General features: G+C 38.4%; 1 protein-coding gene and 1 long non-coding RNA gene across 6 annotated transcripts in view; one reads left to right on the plus strand and one right to left on the minus strand.

The window, feature by feature from the left end:
• The first annotated feature begins 1,140 nt into the window (after positions 1-1,140).
• Positions 1,141-19,449, plus strand: part of LOC309482689 (adhesion G protein-coupled receptor F4-like) — a 75,062-nt gene continuing 56,753 nt past the window's right edge. For 2 of the 5 annotated variants that reach the window (XM_082148180.1, XM_082148182.1), the window contains exons 1-7: positions 1,497-1,524; positions 2,573-2,676; positions 10,750-10,798; positions 10,949-11,095; positions 12,595-12,741; positions 12,846-12,992; positions 14,009-14,155. In XM_082148180.1, the coding sequence (XP_082004306.1) occupies positions 1,512-1,524; positions 2,573-2,676; positions 10,750-10,798; positions 10,949-11,095; positions 12,595-12,741; positions 12,846-12,992; positions 14,009-14,155 (754 nt within the window). In that variant the 5' untranslated portion in view covers positions 1,497-1,511. Of the gene's footprint in view, positions 1,188-1,496; positions 1,525-2,572; positions 2,677-10,749; positions 10,799-10,948; positions 11,096-12,594; positions 12,742-12,845; positions 12,993-14,008; positions 14,156-19,449 lie in introns of those variants that run through there. The other 3 variants (XM_082148181.1, XM_082148184.1, XM_082148183.1) reach the window with 3 other exon arrangements.
• On the minus strand, positions 9,714-19,163 carry LOC309482799. The gene is made up of 3 exons (XR_014200379.1): positions 18,571-19,163; positions 14,620-15,003; positions 9,714-9,850 (listed from the first exon to the last, which is right to left on the minus strand). It is a non-coding gene; the product is annotated as an uncharacterized lncRNA (long non-coding RNA).

Genomic DNA, 19,449 nt, shown 5'->3' on the forward strand with positions numbered 1-19,449 from the left:
TTTCTCCAAACAAATTAATTGTATTAAAAGTGTAGCTATAAAAATGGCACTGTTGAGCAGCAAACAGGTCATTTAAGCTGCTGGTGTCTCAAGAATGCATGCTGGCTGGCAGAGTTGCATTTCCTCCTCTTCTAACTAAAGCTCACAAAGAGAAATGTTTACAGTAGGTGTATAAATACATTTTACAACAGTTTTATTGCTGTGGTGTTTTTTTGTGTGTGTGTTTTTTGCAGCATGGGATTGTGCATTGTCCTGCATGGGAAAACCCCCCATTTTATTTCAGATGGCACTATCCTTCTTTTTATACCATAGCAGAAAATGTTCAGTTATAAACTCCACATATCTTGCAGAAGTGATTTTTCACACCTTAAAAGGACCTTTCAATTCACCCAAATCATCACCCGCCTGCCACCTCCTTGTGCTCAGTCTTTTTGGAGTACGTTGGCCATTCCCCAACCATTCAGAAATCAATCCATCCAGACCCTAATTTATTTATATATAGCGCTTTATTTATGACCTTAGAGATAATCACAATATTTATAATGAAACAATATTATTTAAAAAAAATATATTAATCATATCATATCATAAAATTTTATATTTATTGGTTCCTACTGTAAGCTTTATTAAATTATAATGGGATCTCCTTCAAAGCCTTCAGAATCTTTACTTTTTTAAAATAATTTTGTTTCTATATTTTATAAAATGAACATAGTTTAATGATAGTATATTTATTGAGCAAAAAATGTATTCTTTTATTTACGAAAAACAAACCAAAAATAGTACAAACTTTGCTAAAGGGATTGTTTTGAGCGTATAAATACTAGCCAAAGTATTTGTATCAATACTCTGTGACTTTTTCCCAATGCTGTGAGCCTTTTACCCCACCTTGCCACATCATTTATAAGATGGTCAAACAAACAAACAAACAAACAAATAAACATGTTTTCATGCCTTTTGCAAGACATTGTAAAGAGTGTAAAGAGTTAATCTGATACTACTTTAACTTAAGCTAGTCTTTATTATCATCTTTGAAAAGATGCACTCATCATTAAGAAATGCATGGAAACTTTTGGATAAAAAGTGTAAGGGGAATGTTTTGTAGGAGGATCTCACAAAGGAAATAAAACCTCAGATCTTCAGACAGATTACTTCAGTTCAGGGCATCATATCAGCGTTGTTATAAGGTAAGAATTCTATGTTCCTTCTTATTCTTTTTTTGTTTTGATTTGTTATGCATACATTCAAAAGTGTAAATTACTACTTATATATACAATTACTTTATCTTGATGTTGCTTTTACTTAATGATTTAACCAATGCATTCACATATATAATTTTATAGTATGATTTTTTTTACAGCAGTTACTCATGTTCATGATCATATAACCTGTGTTTTGTAATATGACATTATTAAACTCATAGGGCCTATATGACAGAGCCTGGATGAATAAAAGAAAATCCACATTCTGAAGAAATATTCTGAAGTTTACCTTTACCACATGTGTGAAACATGGCTAGTGAAGGTATAACTACACATACTTTTGTTAGAAATCCTGCAGTAGGCATATTTTAAGTATAATCAACTTAAGATATTTGATTATGGCCTGGTTTCACAGACAAGGCTTAGATTAAGCCAGGATTAGGCATTAGTTCAATTAGGGCATTTAAGTAGCTTTTATAAACGTGCCGTTGAAAAACACATTACTGGTGTGCATCTTGAGACAAAACAATGTCACTGACATATTTTTAGATATGTCAGTGCAACTTGTTTTCAGTTAAAACCGCTAAATAATGCATTTTAGTCTGGGACTAGGCTTAAGCCTAGTTTGTGAAACCGGGGGATTACTGTATGTTTTATTAAATTTTTAGTTGGCATAACAATCAAAAGAAGCCCCAGTTAGGCAAAAACATCAGTCCATTTATAGGCAACAAAAATGTATATCTTTTTATTGAACATTGATGGAACAACACATTTTGTTTTGTTTAAAAATCATATGAGGTGGCGAGGTTTAAAATAAATAGGCCCAGCTATATTAGCTTAAGTTATGTGTATTTTTTGTTATATCTGAGTTTATACTTGTTTATTCTAAGTTTCTAAGTTAAGGACCAATCTCCAAAACACGGAAAATGAATAATAATCTCTAAAGCTAGAAGAATTAAAAAGAAGTTATCTTGTAAAAAAAAAAAGAAAAGTAGGCTAGATAATTCAGTAGCCTATATTATTATCAGTTTAAAGGCATTTTTTTGGTATTTTAGGTCGAAACTAATATGTATGTCTCATGCCATTACGGCTGCTCAAGTTTACCACCTACAGTAGTACAGTACAGTAGTCTGCTCCAGTTTTTGTTTTTGTTTGTTTTTCTATATTCGTGCACTTGCAAGTTTCCCTTCCTCGTGCAACCACATCTCTTCTCTGGTGGGAGATGGGACAGGACAACAATCTAACGATCCATACATTTTTACTTGTTCAAGAAGCCGTTTCACTCTGATGTACATCACAATAGGAAAGAAAAGACAATCGCAATTTCCATATCATGCTGAATTTAAGAATGTATCTTTTCTCAATTTCAGGGAAAATGTTAAAATACCTATTAGGAATCAGCATTGCTATCCTGCTGAACCATGTGTGTGTTGTGGAAACCCTTGTTTTTTCAGAAACAAGTATGGATTTACAGGTAAGGAAATGTTGTTTTATAAATTTTATCAACAATAAAAATTAGGGATGCACCGATACCCCTTTTCCCAAATGAGTCTGATAGCCTACCAAATACTTTCAGTTATGTGATCCATTCAAGTAACTGTAACCTGATTATGAGCATTTTAACCTGTAATATATTCTAATTGCAAGTAGGCCTACAACATTTTTGGAATTGGATTAGGCCTACTTAATCAGTGTAATCAGTTATTATGGAAGGCATTTTCTTCCTAAATTAAATAAATCAATTAAATGATAAAAATGAAAACTAAAACCAGATTAACAATTTCATTACAGAAAACTGTACACAAAAATTCTCAATATCCATACTATCCATCCTAAACAGTATGTGAGACGTTGCAGGAGTGCCCACTACTGATATATGTGTGTGTGTGTGTGTGTGTGTGTGTGTGTGTGTGTGTGTGTGTGTGTGTGTGTGTGTGTGTGTGTGTGTGTGTGTGTGTGTGTGTGTGTGTGTGTGTGTGTGTGTGTGTGTGTGTGTGTAGATCAGCAGCTGAGCAATATCAGTTTTTTTTTTTTTTTTACAACAATATAAACAGGTAATAGAAGACAGAATAAGCATGCATTTATAGGAAACAACTCCCTTGTTCAAGTACGCATTCTCTCAACAGGCACAGCCTCTCGGTCACTGTTCGTTTTTTGTTCATCCAAATCAGGTCATGCTTGTGGTCTGTCATGCTTGTGAATCAAGACAGGGTGAATAATCTGTGAAGGACAAACGTTTATGCAATAATAATAATAATAATAAAAATAATCTAAAACAAGAGTGGCTTGAATTAGTAATAATTGAAATCAGACATAATTTCTGCCTTAGTCCGTGTGTCCACCAAAGCATTTTTTTCACGCGGCTGGCGTGTTTTTTCAATTGTTTTCAATGGGAGCGCCGCGTTTTTAAAACGCCATGAGACGGTACGGATCCACTTTTGCGACACAACTGAAGCGTGGAGTCGCAATGCCTCCCCTCATTTGTACGTTGATGGGCATTCCTCAAGTTTAGAGCAGGTCCCAAAGGCTACTGAAAGCTTCTGGGTTACAACTGAACCTGAAAAAGTGTGAGTTGTTATCTATACATGACTGCCACCTTGAGGCAGCATATGGTATCCCTATTAAAACTGCAGTCAAATACTTGGGTATACATATAACCAAAAATACTAAGTTGAGTGAAACATTGAATGTATGGAACAAAATGGATGAATGTAAATCAAGATTAGACAGATGGTTAAATAGAGATCTTTCTCTGTTTGGTCGCATCTATATAACCAAAATGGAAAGCCTTCCGAGGTGTATTTACCCAGCCTTTTCTCTGTCTATCCCCAACAAAACCAGATTATCTGAAAAAAGCGACTATAGTCAGAGCCCGTCTACGGAGAGCCTTGGCACTTCCTATTAGCCTCATTGTATCGATCTTGGTTGCAGTTCCATTAGAATTCCACTGGAGGTGATCGCGGGCGAGTGCAGACTGAATGGGAGTCTATGGGGCTAGACGGCTAAATTTGTCTCTTTCACCCGATTGCCGTTGAGAAATCTCAGATTTTATTGTAGGATTTGCAAGTTCAACATGGGTTATAGGTCGAAAATTGAATGAACGAGTACTTATGTCCTTTCGATTTCTTACAGGTTGAGTTGTTGTTGCCCATAACACGCTAGCATTCTGCTAATGAACGCTGATTGGTCAGTGAAGGACTGATTACGACCAGAGATACAGCTTGATGGCATCGTGGCATCCGAAGCGGGACCAGAAACAAACAAAACAAAAACTCTTCTAGCACGTGTATTTACCTGTGTCAGCTGTGTTGTCGATGCCTCGAGAGAAAAGAAAGTGCAGAGCGCGAAAGCACCAACGCGACTGAAGGATTGCCGTAAAGCAGTATCTCTGGTCGTACGATATGTATGACGTCATTGACATTTTAAAATACTTTTTAAAGCTAATAAGTGACTCTAAAAAAATCTAACACCCAGCAGTGTGTAATTTCTTTGCATCTCCTTTCGAATACAACATTCAAATTACTAGACAAAAAATTATATCCTGAGAAAAGTGTATTTTGAGGGGTATAGCGCCATAGACCTCCATTCATTCTGCACTCGCCTGCGAGCGCCCCCGCATGGACAGAGACGTGTTACTGCAGCCAGTCCAGAAACCGGAAGTAACCAGAGAGTGCCAATTCTCTTCCTATTAGACATTCTCTGCTATAGTGAAAAACTATGAAGATGGTGGGCTACAAGCCATAGACTTTGATTGTAATGGAACCTTAAAGGGGAAATGAAGCAGTCAATCAAGTTTACATGATTTACAAAATGGATTTCCACTATAATCAACAATTATATAAGAAACATGACAAATGTAAACATATAAAATAAAAAAATAAAAAACGTTATATCTTTCGCGGCCAGGGCGCCGCCATTGTGCAGTATTCTAACATGTGACGTCACGGGGTTGGTTGGCTTTAAAGGCTCTGGGCTGAGTTCAGTAAAACGCAGTGAAAGACATAAAACTTAACATTAAACTACGCATAAAAAGCGTTCATCTGCTATCATGTTATCATGTCAAACCTCTCATACATGTTTGCATCACACTGGCTCGTTAACAAGATGCGTGCTGGTCGACCAGCGAACAACTAACGTTAGGTACAGTCATTGTTAGCTAACAGCTGTAAGCATGAACTAGCTAAATAACGCTAACTTAGTGTTTAGCTAGTGAAGTTTATTAGTACCAGACAAAAAGACGAAGTCTAACGTTATGTTAACAAACTGCACACTGTAGATGTTTGTGAAATAATTTTTTATTCAATATAATGTTTTACATTTTACAGACATGTTACAAACTATTTACAGGCTATTTGCTAACGTTATAGCTTTTGTGTGTGTGTGTGTGTGTGTGTGTGTGTGTGTGTGTGTGGACTACTCTTCAATCCTTGGCTCACTGAAATGACAAAATAAAAAAGCCGTCTTCCTGCTTCATTCTGTAACATACAGATCTGTATTATGCTATTGTTTTTGATTCTGTAACATACAGATCTGTATTATGCTATTGTTTTTGATAGTGTTATACATTTCTTACAGATAATCACGATGATCATTGCGTTTGTCTTACCGAATGTGGTATCTTCCTGTCAGCAATTACAGTTTTTCTATAAGCTTTTTTTATTTTTATTAATGCCGACAGTAAAATGTTGCCAGATATTGCTACGAAAAACAAGCAACAATATATATATTTTTTTTATAATAATCCGAAATAAGTTCAAAGCTTGTGTTTTGGAAATAAGATTAATATATCACGAACCCTAACATGCAACTTTCCACTTTAATAACTTCATAAAGTGTGACATTAAATCAGAAAAACAAGTCCAGAAGACTACTGCCACCTTTCCATTAGGTGGATCTGGCAACACTGGATCGCACCCGCGCCCTCACAACGCGCTCTCAAGCACCGTTCACTGCGCTAGATTCTCGCAGCAAAATGAATTGCAAACACTCATATGAGGTGGTTTAAACGGCTAATTAATCATTCAGAGAGCTTGAAATTTTATTTTTGAATGTAAAAAAATGACCGAGGTCCGGACCGAGGTGACCTCATATCTGGCTACGGCCATGTATCACCGGCTGTTCGACATAGCGACGTACCACTGCTCGGTTCCCACGCCGTATCGACTCAAATGCATAAGCAATGGGACACACGGGCTCAACAGGTCTTTCAAGTTCGTCTTCCTCCATTTCAAATCAATTGCGTATTCAGTCCGGTCCAGTAACGCTTCACTCTCTTCACTCACCAGCGGAACCAACCAACCCCCTTACGTAGGCTGTGACGTCACTTCAAAATGGCGACTCGCTAGCTAGATAGATAGCTAGAAATTACGAAAATAATTTAGTCATATCTGTGGTTTTACCAACTTTTTTAAATAAAATGTTTGGCAAGGTGATTTTTCTAATATATGTAGCTACTACCAGTGCCAAAACATGGACGTTTCATTTCCCCTTTAAAGACTAAATGGTTAAGATGCTTTCTAGCAAACAATGGTAGCTTCTGGTATTGTGTCTCCAGGGAACTGTTTAAAAAATTGGAGGTATTGATTTACTTTTACGCTGTGATTTTGATGTTCCAAAACAAACTGTCTGCATTTCATTCTCAAGTTCTGTTATATTGGAAACTATTGCACAAACACAATTTTACTCCCCATGATGTACCCATCATTGCAGATTCATTCTCTTTAGAAATAAGTCCCTGTATTTCAGTGAATGGATGGAAAACAACATTTGGTCTGTCACACATCTACTGGACAGTTATGGCAATGTTTTATCTTTTGAAGATTTTGGTACAAAATTTAATTTTCAGTGCAATCGTAAACATTATGATATGGTTATCCAAAGCGTCTCTTCTGCCTTCCTTTTGATGGCAAAAAATGCACTCATTTGCTCAACCCCCCTCTTCTCCCTTAATTGATGATTGCTGGTCACCAGTTCTGTAGTAGGACTTTGCAAAACAAAGTGTTCCGTGATCTCTTTGCTATAACTTTATACCCAGTGCAATACAGCCGAAACGCTGCTTCTCTTATCTTCAATCATTCTTCTCTGAAGAAACTACACACAGATTTCTTAAAGTTACCTTTATCACCAAAAGCTAAAGAGCTTCACTTCAAAGTATTGAATGACATATATCCTTCAAGAGACCTCCTCTCACGTAGATTTAACTTTGATCTAACTAACTATATATTCTGTGATGAGGACATAGAGACCACGGATCATTTGTTTTTCTTCTGCCCTTACAGTAACACATTCTGGTGTAACATAGACATCCATGACATGCGGAGTCCCTCAAGGCTCAATTCTTGCGCCACTCCTGTTCAACCACATGCTCCCACTGAGCCAAATAATGAAAAAGAACCAAATTGCTTACCACAGCTATGCAGACGACAAACAGATCTACTTAGCCCTATCGCCTAACGATTACAGCCCCATTGACTCCCTGTGCCAATGCATTGATGAAGTCAACAGTTGGATGTGCCAAAACTTTCTTCAGTTAAACAAAGACAAAATTGAAGTCATTGCGTTTGGAAACAAAGATGAAGTTCTCAAGGTGAACGCATACCTTCACTCTAGGGGTCAAACAACTAAAGATCAAGTCAGGAATCTTGGTATGTCACTAGAATCAGACCTTTTCAGTAGTCATGTCAAAGCAATGAAGTGCATAATGTCTGGCACCTACATGAACACTTTACAGTTGGTTTTATGACTGTAAGTCATTCTCTTCAAATGCTATTTAAGTTAGAATCGTGTGTACCAATGTCGTATGTAACTTTAGAGATGGTCTCTAAATGTGTGAATATCCAGTGTCAGGCGAACTTATGCCAGTATATCACTGGGAAACGCTTAGCGTGAAACTTTGCGCGTTACGTTCATATTCTGGTCCATCTGCTTGCCTGTAGCCTAGCCTACATCCCCAATAAGGTGGGAGTTTGGTCTTTTATATCACTGTATTTTTTCCATTGAGTTACTTTGAGTGTCCTGAGACCGCAGGGGAATCCTGGAGAGTGACGTATTGAGGGAATGATATAAAAACATATAGGCTATGTAGGCTTCACTGTATATAAAGTGCAAAAGAAACTACGAGCATGCAACGTCGTTAAGTTGTAAATTAGTAAGTCACGAAATAAAAGTAAAATACCAATAAATCACGTCACTGGTACGTCGTGTGTTAGCTGAGAAGGAATTGCATGCAGGTATGATTTTCATTCTATTCACCAGGAGAAGTTTCCATGCTTCATTAACAGTTCTTGTTAGTATTGTGTATTCACCATGGTAACTGTCGTTTCTATATTAACCCCAAAATGCCACTTTATTTTCATTTTGTGTTATTTTTGATATTTTTAAATGACTGTGGTGGCTCATACCAACATTGTATAAACACAAAGTTTGGGACTACTATTTAATAGCTTTAGCATAGGCCCAATGTTTATTTATTAGTAGTCTTTACTATTAGTCATATTCTTACAATTTATGTGTATGTTAAGTAAAGGGGGACAGTACTTGTGTAATTTTTTTGTGTGTAAACATGTATTATAATATGCATGCATATATATATATATATATATATATTTTTTTTTTTTTTTTTTTTATATTTTTTTTTTTTTTTGTAAATTGTGATAATCGTAATTAATAATCGCAATTACAATTTCAAGTGAATAATCGGCAATTAAGATTTTTGTCATAATCATGCAGCCCTAATTTATGCTATTTATGTTCGTTCATTTTTAAAAACACTGTTCAAAATTTATTTTAGATTAAATCCTGCAATTTACAATCTTAGTCTGTTTGTCAGGTAAATTTCCATAGTTTCCAATGTGCCAGCACGTAATTACGTCTTAACACGCAATTCACACATTAACATGTCATTTACGTGTCAATTTACGTATTAACGCATAAATGACTGCTAATGCGTAAATTGCATGTTTACAGGGCAGTTTCACACGTTTTGGCCCTTCCATACTGCAGATCAACATGCTTCTGCATTTCTCTCCGATAAATGAAATGTGGAGGATTTTAACTGTGACAAGATGATTGACCGGCCAGTTTACTGTGACAGGATGCAACAGAGAGCAACCGTTAAAAACACAATTGTATGACGTGATAGTATGTCCCAAAGCTTGTCTACTTTTTACTATGCACTCAAAAGTATGTACTATTCTTCACAAAAAGAGTACATACTTTTAGGGCGTATTATAAGTAGGCATAAGTCTTCCTATGAGTCCGCACTTTCGTAACGTGATGCCGTTTTGACTGTCGGGAAGAAGTCTGCTGCGGAGCTCGCACCAGTGCAGGCTTGGCAAAAGTGTGCATTGAGGGGACATATCAACCGCAGAGGGGGAGCTCGCGAGCATCCTTCTGAATCCTAAAATGTCAAATGGGACATGATACGGTCTCATGAACTTAAAGGGATACTCCACTTTTTTTGGAAATAGGCTCATTTTACAACTCCCCCAGTTGCGTAATAATCAAGAAACTTTGCTGCCGAGCAGGCGTAATGATATGACGCAGCGCCTGAAAATAGTCCCCAGCTCTGTAGACTATAGGGTCGACTATTTTCAGGCGCTGCGTCATATCATTACGCCTGCTGGACCCATGGTACGGCAGCAAAGTTTCTTGATTATTACGTAGGAATGAGAGAATAGTTCCTAGCCATATCAGCCTAGAAAATCGCAACTTTTCATTTTCCGTCAGGTCTTAGTACACAATGTAACTACAGAAGAGTCAAGTTTTAAATAGGAAAAATATCGAAACTCTTTGGTCATTTTTTTGAGAGAGATGCTAATAGTCTTGTCCGATTCAATGATCCATGCTAAGCTATGCTAAAAGTGGTACCGCCAGACCCGGAGATCGGCTGAATGGATTCGAAAACGGTAAAACTCAACTGTTTAACTCTGGGGGAGTTGTAAAATGAGCCTATATCCCAAAAAAGTGGAGTATCCCTTTAGGTGCACTGTGTAATTTTTAGCGGCATCTAGTGGTGAGGTTGCGAATTGCAACCAATTCTTACGGTGGTCAACAAGTCTTTGTCTGAGACAGCAGAGAGTTGCCAGTTAAGCAATGAGGTTTCTTTACAAAGATAAATTCAGAAATTAGATTTACTTAATTATTAAGGCGTAAACATTGAATTGATGCTTAATATTCTATTAATTCAAATACATTTTCATTGACTTCATAGACATCTTTAATCTCTGAAATCTCCATATCTGTTGTATGTTTCTTAGTCTGGACACAAACACTACATTGCATCGGTTATTGGTATAGGATAACCTATATCATAATATTATGATATTATATAATAATATCTATACCTATATCTATAATATATATATTTTTAAATAATTTTATTACAATAAGATATACATTATGCAACATTGACCCCAAAACACTGTGGGTAAATGTCGAAATTTAAATAAATAAATACTGGAATTAGTTACATTCTTTCAGTGTGAGAAAAGCTCAAACTTTGTTGAAAGTCTGCAATGAAAATTTTGTTCTTTTTACATAATTCCAGCTTAGGGACACAGATGAGTCCGTGCATCATATAAGACGAAGAAGTGCAGGTCTGATTCAGTTTTGTCCTCTACTCAATACAATGCCCTAATAACATGCATATGTGTGATTCATTATCATGTTTTTCATATGTTATTAAAATACTTTTTTTTTTTTCTAATTAGAAAATTATTTTAAATATGGAGATTTTCTCTTTCCAGAAATGAATTCATGTATCAACTCATCATCTGTATGTGGTCCAAATGCCAACTGCACAAATCAAACAGGAAATTACAGTTGCTCATGTTTGGATGGATTCACTGCAACAAACTCAAGTCTCCCCGCCAGCATCAATAACACATGTAGAGGTACATTATATATTCAGATTTGTGTGTATTATTACCGTAGATAATAAGGTAAGATGAATAATGCAGGGTTTTTTGTGTGTATAACATTAAGCACTGGTTTCACAGACAGGGCTTAGATTAAGCCAGGAGTAGGCCTTAGTTTAGTGGTTCTTAACGGGGGCGTTCAGAGAACAACCGGGGGCGTTGGAAGCAAGATTTTTGATAGGGGGGCGTTCAGGCGTTCATGGACAATATATATTCACAAGTTTCACAAGTTTCACACATATATTCACAAGGTTCACAAGTTTACACCAAAGATCCAGGCAAGCCAAGATTAAACATGTAATTACTTGCAAAATAATTGCCTACAACGTTCTAAAATCAGTTTAATGCTACATGTAAGTTATGTATCGTTTCTTTTGCAAAGACTCTAGAATCAGACTCTAGACTGACTAGAATCAGCATCCACATGCTCAAAAATGTGTTTCACGCTGACAACAATCTGGTGGTGGCTAGAACCCAGCGCTGACTAGAATCACACAGCAGAGGAATGAAAGTTGACAAGCCATTAAAAAAGTATTGACTTAAGAACCACTTATACAGTTTCAAATATTTTCAATAAATCATGTTCCCATTCACTCCGGCGATGAATTTTAAAATTAATTAAACTAAATTCTATTTATAAGGTAAAACGTTTACATTTTTAGGCATTAACTAATGCCAATGCCTAATGCCAAAATGTTTTCTTTGTTCACCAAGTAATTTACTGGTCAGGCATTATTGTTAACTCGCAAGACTGTAAGGAGAAAATGACAATTTGATGGATAAATTAAATATATTCTGTAATCACATTTTGGTATTGTATTAATTCCGCCATCCCATCTGAGCACGAAACGCTGCTTGGATAGTTTCAAGATAGTAAAAAATAATTAATAGTACAATAATAATTTAATTGTACATATGTGTTTATTCTTGTTAGAAGGTTTTTTTTTTATTTGTTTTTTTTTTACTGATTATGAACACAAATGAATCATGACAAACCAAATTAATTGTAATTGTATTAATTAAATACCAGCCTGAAACGTTAACACAAGACAATGAATGGACAATGACTGAGGGTTAACACTACACAAATAATCAGGGACTAAATGAATTTAAAATAAAATCTAGGAACTTAGACACAGGAATCGTGACAGATCCACTGAAATGCATTATGGTAGTGGAAGTGAATGTATCCAAAAACAGTAGCAATCAACAAAATTAGATCTTCTGATTTTGCTAGTTGTTAAAAAACATAATTTTTCTATCCCATATGTATACTCTAATCTTCAATAATAACCTAGATTTTATTTTTATTTTATTTATATATTTATTTATTTTTTATATAATTGACAGCTGAATTTCTGAACAAGTTTCTATTTGTTCTACATGATTCAAAGCTGGCTTGCTTGATGGATGATATCAGACTGGATATTTTAATCTTGTCAGCTGCCATGTTTCTATCATCTGTTTTATTTCAGGTATCAATGAATGTATCAACTCATCATCGGTGTGTGGGCCGAATGCCATCTGTTACAATTACAGCGGAAACTATTCATGCTCTTGTCTGAAAGGATATAATTCTACACGGATGAATGAAACTATCAGTAGCAGTAACCCATGCATAGGTGTGATTCATTTATTTGCATTATCATGTTTTTCACATGTTATTAAAAAAATTATAATTTCTAATTAGAAAATTATTTTAAATATGGAGATTTTCCCTTTCCAGATATGAATGCATGTCTGTTCAATTCATCTGTATGTGGTCCAAATGCCACCTGCACAAATCAAACAGGAATTTACAGTTGCTCATGTTTGGATGGATTCACTGCAACAAACTCAAGTCTCCCCGCCAGCATCAATAACATATGTAGAGGTACATTCTATATTCAGATTTGTGTGTATTATTACTGTAGATAATAAGGTAAGATAAATAATGCGATTTTTTTGTGTATAACATTAAGGCCTGGTTTCACAGACAGAGGAGTAGGCCTTAGTTTAGTGGTTCTCAACGGGGGCGTTCAGAGAACAACGGGGGGCGTTGGAAGCAAGATTTTTGAAAGGGGGGCGTTCAGGTGTTCATGGGGGGCATTCACGAGTTTACACCAAAGATCCAGGCAAGACGAGATTAAACATGTAATTACTTGCAAAATAATTGCCTACAACATTCTAAAATCTGCCAGTTTAATGCGACATGTAAGTTATGTATCGTTTATTTTGCAACGACTCTATTATTTTTCCAGTCATAGACCAGCGCTCAAACACTGACTAGAATCCAGCGCTGACTAGAATCAGCATTCACATGCTCAAAAATGTGTTTCGCGCTGACAACAATCTGGTGGTGGCTAGAATCCAGCGCTGACTAGAATCACACAGCAGAGGAATAGAAAGTTGAAAAGCCATTAAAAAAGTATTAACTTAAGAACCACTTATACATTTTCAAATATTTTCAATAAATCATGTTTCCATTCACTCCGGCGATGAATTTGAAAATGAATTAAACTAAATTCTATTTATAAGTTAAAACGTTTACATTTTTAGGCATTAACTAATGCCAATGCCTAATGCCAAAATGTTTTCTTTGTTCACCAAGTAATTTACTGGTCAGGCATTATTGTTTATCATGACAAACCAAATTAACTGTAATTGTATTAACTAAATACCAGCCTGAAACGTTAACACAAGACAATGAATGGACAATGACTGAGGGTTAACACTACACCAATAACCAGGGACTAAATGAATTAATAAATGAATGAAACTATCAGTAGCAGTAACCCATGCATAGGTGTGATTCATTTATTTGCATTATCATGTTTTTCACATGTTATTAAAAAATATATAATTTCTAATTAGAAAATAATTTTAAATATGGAGATTTTCCCTTTCCAGATATGAATGCATGTCTGTTCAATTCATCTGTATGTGGTCCAAATGCCACCTGCACAAATCAAACAGGAATTTACAGTTGCTCATGTTTGGATGGATTCACTGCAACAAACTCAAGTCTCCCCGCCAGCATCAATAACACATGTAGAGGTACATTCTATATTCAGATTTGTGTGTATTATTACCGTAGATAATAAGTAAGATAAATAATGCGATTTTTTTGTGTATAACATTAAGGCCTGGTTTCACAGATAAAGGAGTAGGCCTTAGTTTAGTGGTTCTCAACTGGGGCGCTCAGAGAACAACGGGGGGCAAGCAAGATTTTTGAAAGGGGGGCGTTCAGGTGTTCATGTTCACGAGTTTACACCAAAGATCCAGGCAAGACAAGATTAAACATGTAATTACTTGCAAAATAATTGCCTAAAAAATTCAAAAAATCTGCCAGTTTAATGCGACATGTAAGTTATGTATCGTTTATTTTGCAACGACTCTATTATTTTTCCAGTCATAGGCCAGCGCTCAAGCACTGACTAGAATCCAGCGCTGACAAGAATCAGCATTCACACACTCAAAAATGTGTTTCACGCTGACAACAATCTGGTGGTGGCTAGAACCCTTTGCTTGTGTCTGACCAGCTAGTTGTGCCTCAGGCTTGTTACATCTGGCCCGGCCCTCTAGCTGCTACCGTAGGCGCACACCAGGCTCAACATCCCTGGTGAGTCGGTACAGTCAGCAGCTGCCAACGCCGAACCCCGGGCGGCGGTTAACTAACCCGGAAAACTCAGCTTGTCTGAGCTTGGGCGCGTGGAGCCCCTGGTGGAGGAAATTCCACCAAAACGGGTCTTTGGACCTTCCACTGCAACCAGGACCATCTCCAGTCGTCTTGACTACGTCTTGCCACTGGGTACAGATGTGGCTGGTCGAGAGAGTGAGGTTGAATGCTGCGCAAATCACCCTCACTTAAATCCAAGTTCCCTGCGCAAGTCATGGCACTTTTTCTTACCATCGTCATTATCCAAGTCCTGTGGCGATGGGTGAGCGACGAAGCAGCAGGCACGGATATGCTGGAAGCTGTAGCCGCAAACCTGCACGCAGGCGGCTCAGGATATTGGTCGTTCCCTCACTGGACCGAAGCAGCAGTGAAGTCCGGCAGCACCCTGAGTGACTGAGCAGCCCTATTCAGGATCACACTGCTCACCTCCGTAGTGAGGAAAGTGTTAGAAAAGGTACCCTAAACATTGTCTGCTTCAAAACATCCTGGCCAGCCTACCGCAGCTGGCGGGATCCCATACTTGCGGTCGAAAAACAAAAAGAAAAACAAATAAAACGAAAAAGACCAAAGTGATACCACTCACTGTTGGCGCCTGGAATGTGCGCACCTTGATGGACACATCTGGATCAAAAAGACCTGAGAGATGCACCGCCCTCGTGGGTAGAGAGCTAGCCAGATATAATGTGGATGTTGCTGCCCTTAGTGAGACCCGACTGGCCGATACTGGACAAGTGACTGAAGTGGGTGCAGGTTACACATTCTTCCGGAGCGGACGAGGCCAGGAGGAGAGACGTGATGCTGGTGTTGGTTTTGCAGTAAAAAATCACCTGGTCAACCAACTGGCAAGCCAACTCAAGGGGATAAACGACCGTTTAATGACCTTACAGCTCCACCTATTTGGTAAAAAGGCGGCCACCATCATCAGTGCCTATGCTCCTACCATGACCAACTCTGACGAGATCAAAACCAAGTTTTATAATGACCTGGAAGTCATTATTGCTGCCACAGTCAGCTCGGATAAACTCCTGATACTGGGTGATTTCAACGCCAGAGTTGGAAGTGACCATCAATCATGGAGTGGAGTCATAGGTGCACATGGTATTGGAAAATGTAACAGCAACGGTCTTCTACTGCTGCAAACATGCTCTGAATTTGACCTGCTCATCACCAACACGATATTCCAACTACCAAAGCGCAAGAAAACTTCGTGGATGCATCCTCGTTCACACCACTGGCACTTGATTGACTACGTCATCGTGAGGAGGAGCGACCGGCACGATGTCAGGGTGACCAAGGCAATGTGTGGTGCTGAATGTTGGACTGACCATCGTCTCATTATCTCCAAACTTAACATCCGGATTAAGCCTAGCAGATGCCCACAAGGACAAAGACGTGTCAAGCGTCTTAACATCACTCGCCTACAACAGGAACACACCAGACTGGCCTTTGTTGAGGCTTTAGACCATCACCTGGAGTCTCTAAGCTTCGAGCATACAGACGCTGAGGCAGACTGGACTGCTCTCAAGACCGTGCTGCATTCTACAGCCCTTGAATCACTTGGTGTTCCATTACGTACACATCAAGACTGGTTTGATGAGAACGATGCAGAAATCCGAGCACTCCTTGACGAAAAACATTGCCTGCATAAAGCATATCTGAATGACAGCAGCTCAAGTTTAAAGAAAATTGCCTTCCTCAACATTCGCAGGATTGTTCAGCAGAGACTCAGAGTCATGCAAGACGCCTGGCTGTGCGCAAAAGCTCAGGAGATTCAATCCTACGCTGACAGTAACAACACCAAGTGCCTCTATTATGCACTCAAGCAGGTCTATGGTCCGCAACACTCAGGAACTTCACCTCTCCTGAACTTAGATGGAACAACACTCCTTACGGAGAAGGACAAAATACTTGAAAGGTGGGTCGAACACTACAGCACGGTCCTCAATCGGCCATCATGCATAAATGAGGAGGCAATTGCAAGATTGCCTCAAGTTGAAATAAAACAGTCCTTGGCTGTTCTACCATCCACTGAGGAAACCAACAAAGCCATAACACTTCTCTCATCATGCAAAGCTCCAGGGTCCGATGCCATTCCAGCAGAAATTTACAAGGCTGGAGAGCCTCGCTTAGTCGAGAAACTGACCGACCTCTTCCAGGCTATGTGGAAATTAGAAGCCGTTCCCAAGGAGTTCAAGGATACTACTATAATCAATCTATATAAAAGGAAAGGCAATCGGCAGGACTGCGACAACCATAGAGGTATCTCCATACTATCAGTCGCTGGCAAAATCTTGGCAAGAATCCTTCTGAACCGCCTAATTGTCCATCTAGACCAGGGTCTGCTACCTGAGAGTCAGTGTGGTTTCAGAAAAGATTGCGGAACCACTGACATGGTATTTACTGCTCGGCAGTTACAGGAGAAATGCCAAGAACAAAATGTTGACTTATATATGGCTTTCGTTGATCTAACAAAAGCATTCGACACAGTCAGCCGGGAGGGCCTATGGAAAATCATGGCCAAGTATGGGTGTCCAGTCAAGTTCATTGGCATTGTGCGCAATCTCCATGATGGCATGATGGCCAGTGTCAGAGACCAGCAAGAACTCTCTGATCCGTTCCCAATCACAAACGGGGTGAAGCAAGGCTGCGTTTTAGCGCCAACGCTCTTCAGCATGGTGTTTTCTGCCATGCTGTAAGATTCATTCCAGAATTACAACACCGGGATTAACTTCATCTACCGTTTTGACGGTGGGCTATTCAATCTGCGGAGGATGCAAGCCAAAACTAGAGTGGAGGAAGTCACTGTTCGAGAACTTTTGTTTGCTGATGACTGTGCTCTGGCTGCTGGCTCAAATAAAGATATACAGGACAGTATGGACCACCTCTCCTCAGCTTGCAACAACTTCGGCCTAACAATCAGCACAAAGAAGACTAAAGTCCTATACCAACCTGCTCCTGGGAAACCCTACACTGAGCCAACCATCTTTGTGAATGGGCAAAAGCTTTCAGCCGTTGACAAGTTTATTTACCTTGGTAGTACACTGTCTCGTGCTGTGCACATAGATGATGAAGTTAACATCAGGATTGTCAAGGCCAGCGCAGCCTTTGGACGTCTACGTGACTCAGTATGGGAAAGGACTGGCATCAAGCAGGAGACAAAACTGAAGGTCTACCGGGCTGTTGTCTTACCAACTCTTCTGAATGGGTGCGAAGCCTGGACAGTTTACCAGCGCCATGCCAAAAAATTTAATCATACCCACTTGAGCTGTCTGAGGAAACTGCTGAGGATCAAGTGGCAAGACAGAATCCCTGACACGGAAGTCCTCAGCAAGGCAAATATCCCCAGCATCTACACCATGCTTGCGAAGGAACAGCTTAGATGGACTGGCCACGTGACCAGAATGCCCTACGTGAGACTTCCAAAACAAGTCTTCTTTGGCGAGCTGAAAAATGGCAAGCGAGCACAAGGTGGCCCAAAAAAGCGCAACAAGGACACACTTAAAGCTTCCTTGAAGAGCTTTGGACTCGACCTGAAAAGCTGGGAATCCCTAGCACAGGACCGACCTGCCTGGAGAAGAAAAGTTCAGGACGGTGCAGTCCTCTGTGAGAGCAGGAGAAGCTCCTGTGCTATCTTGAAGAGGCAGCAGCGCAAATCTACCAAGGAAGGACATGTGGCTGCACCTCAGAGCTCTACATCCTCCCTGACCTGTCCAGTGTGCCACAGGGAATTCCGGGCTCGGATTGGCCTCTTCAGCCATCCGCGGACTCATCAAAACCCAACAAAATGACAAACGTGCCATGGTCATCATCAACTTTGATGGACGAACAAGAAGGGGGTGGCTAGAACCCAGCGCTGAGAATCACACAGCAGAGGAATGGAAAGTTGACAAGCCATTAAAAAAGTATTAACTTAAGAACCACTTATACATTTTCAGATATTTTCAATAAATCATGTTCCCATTCACTCCGGCGGTGAATTTTAAAATTAATTCAACTAAATTCTATTTATAAGGTAAAACGTTTACATTTTTAGGCATTAACTAATGCCAATGCCTAATGCCAAAATGTTTTCTTTGTTCACCAAGTAATTTACTGGTCAGGCATTATTGTTAACTCGCAAGACTGTAAGGAGAAAATGACAATTTGATGGATAATTTCAATATATTCTGTAATCACATTTTGGTAATGTATTAATTCCGCCGTCACATCTGAGGGCGAAACGCTGCTTGGATAGTTTCAAGATAGTAAAAAATTATTAATAATACCATCATCATTTAATTGTTCAAATGTGTTTATTGTTGTTAGAAGATTTTTTTTTTTTTTTTTTTTTTTTACTGATTATGAACACAAATTAATCATGACAAACCAAATTAATTGTAATTGTATTAACTAAATACCAGCCTGAAACGTTAACACAAGACAATGAATGGACAATGACTGAGGGTTAACACTACACAAATAACCAGGGACTAAATTAATTTAAAATAAAATCTAGGAACTTAGACACAGGAATCGTGACAGATCCACTGAAATGCATTATGGTAGTGGAAGTGAATGTATCCAAAACAGTAGCAATCAACAAAATTAGATCTTCTGATTTTGCTAGTTGTTCAAAAACATAATTTTTCTATCACATATGTATACTCTAATCTTCAATAATAACCTAGATTTA

The sequence above is a fragment of the Leuciscus leuciscus genome, assembly GCF_965113295.1.
Source record: "Leuciscus leuciscus genome assembly, chromosome: 19".
Lineage (NCBI taxonomy): Eukaryota > Metazoa > Chordata > Actinopteri > Cypriniformes > Leuciscidae > Leuciscus > Leuciscus leuciscus.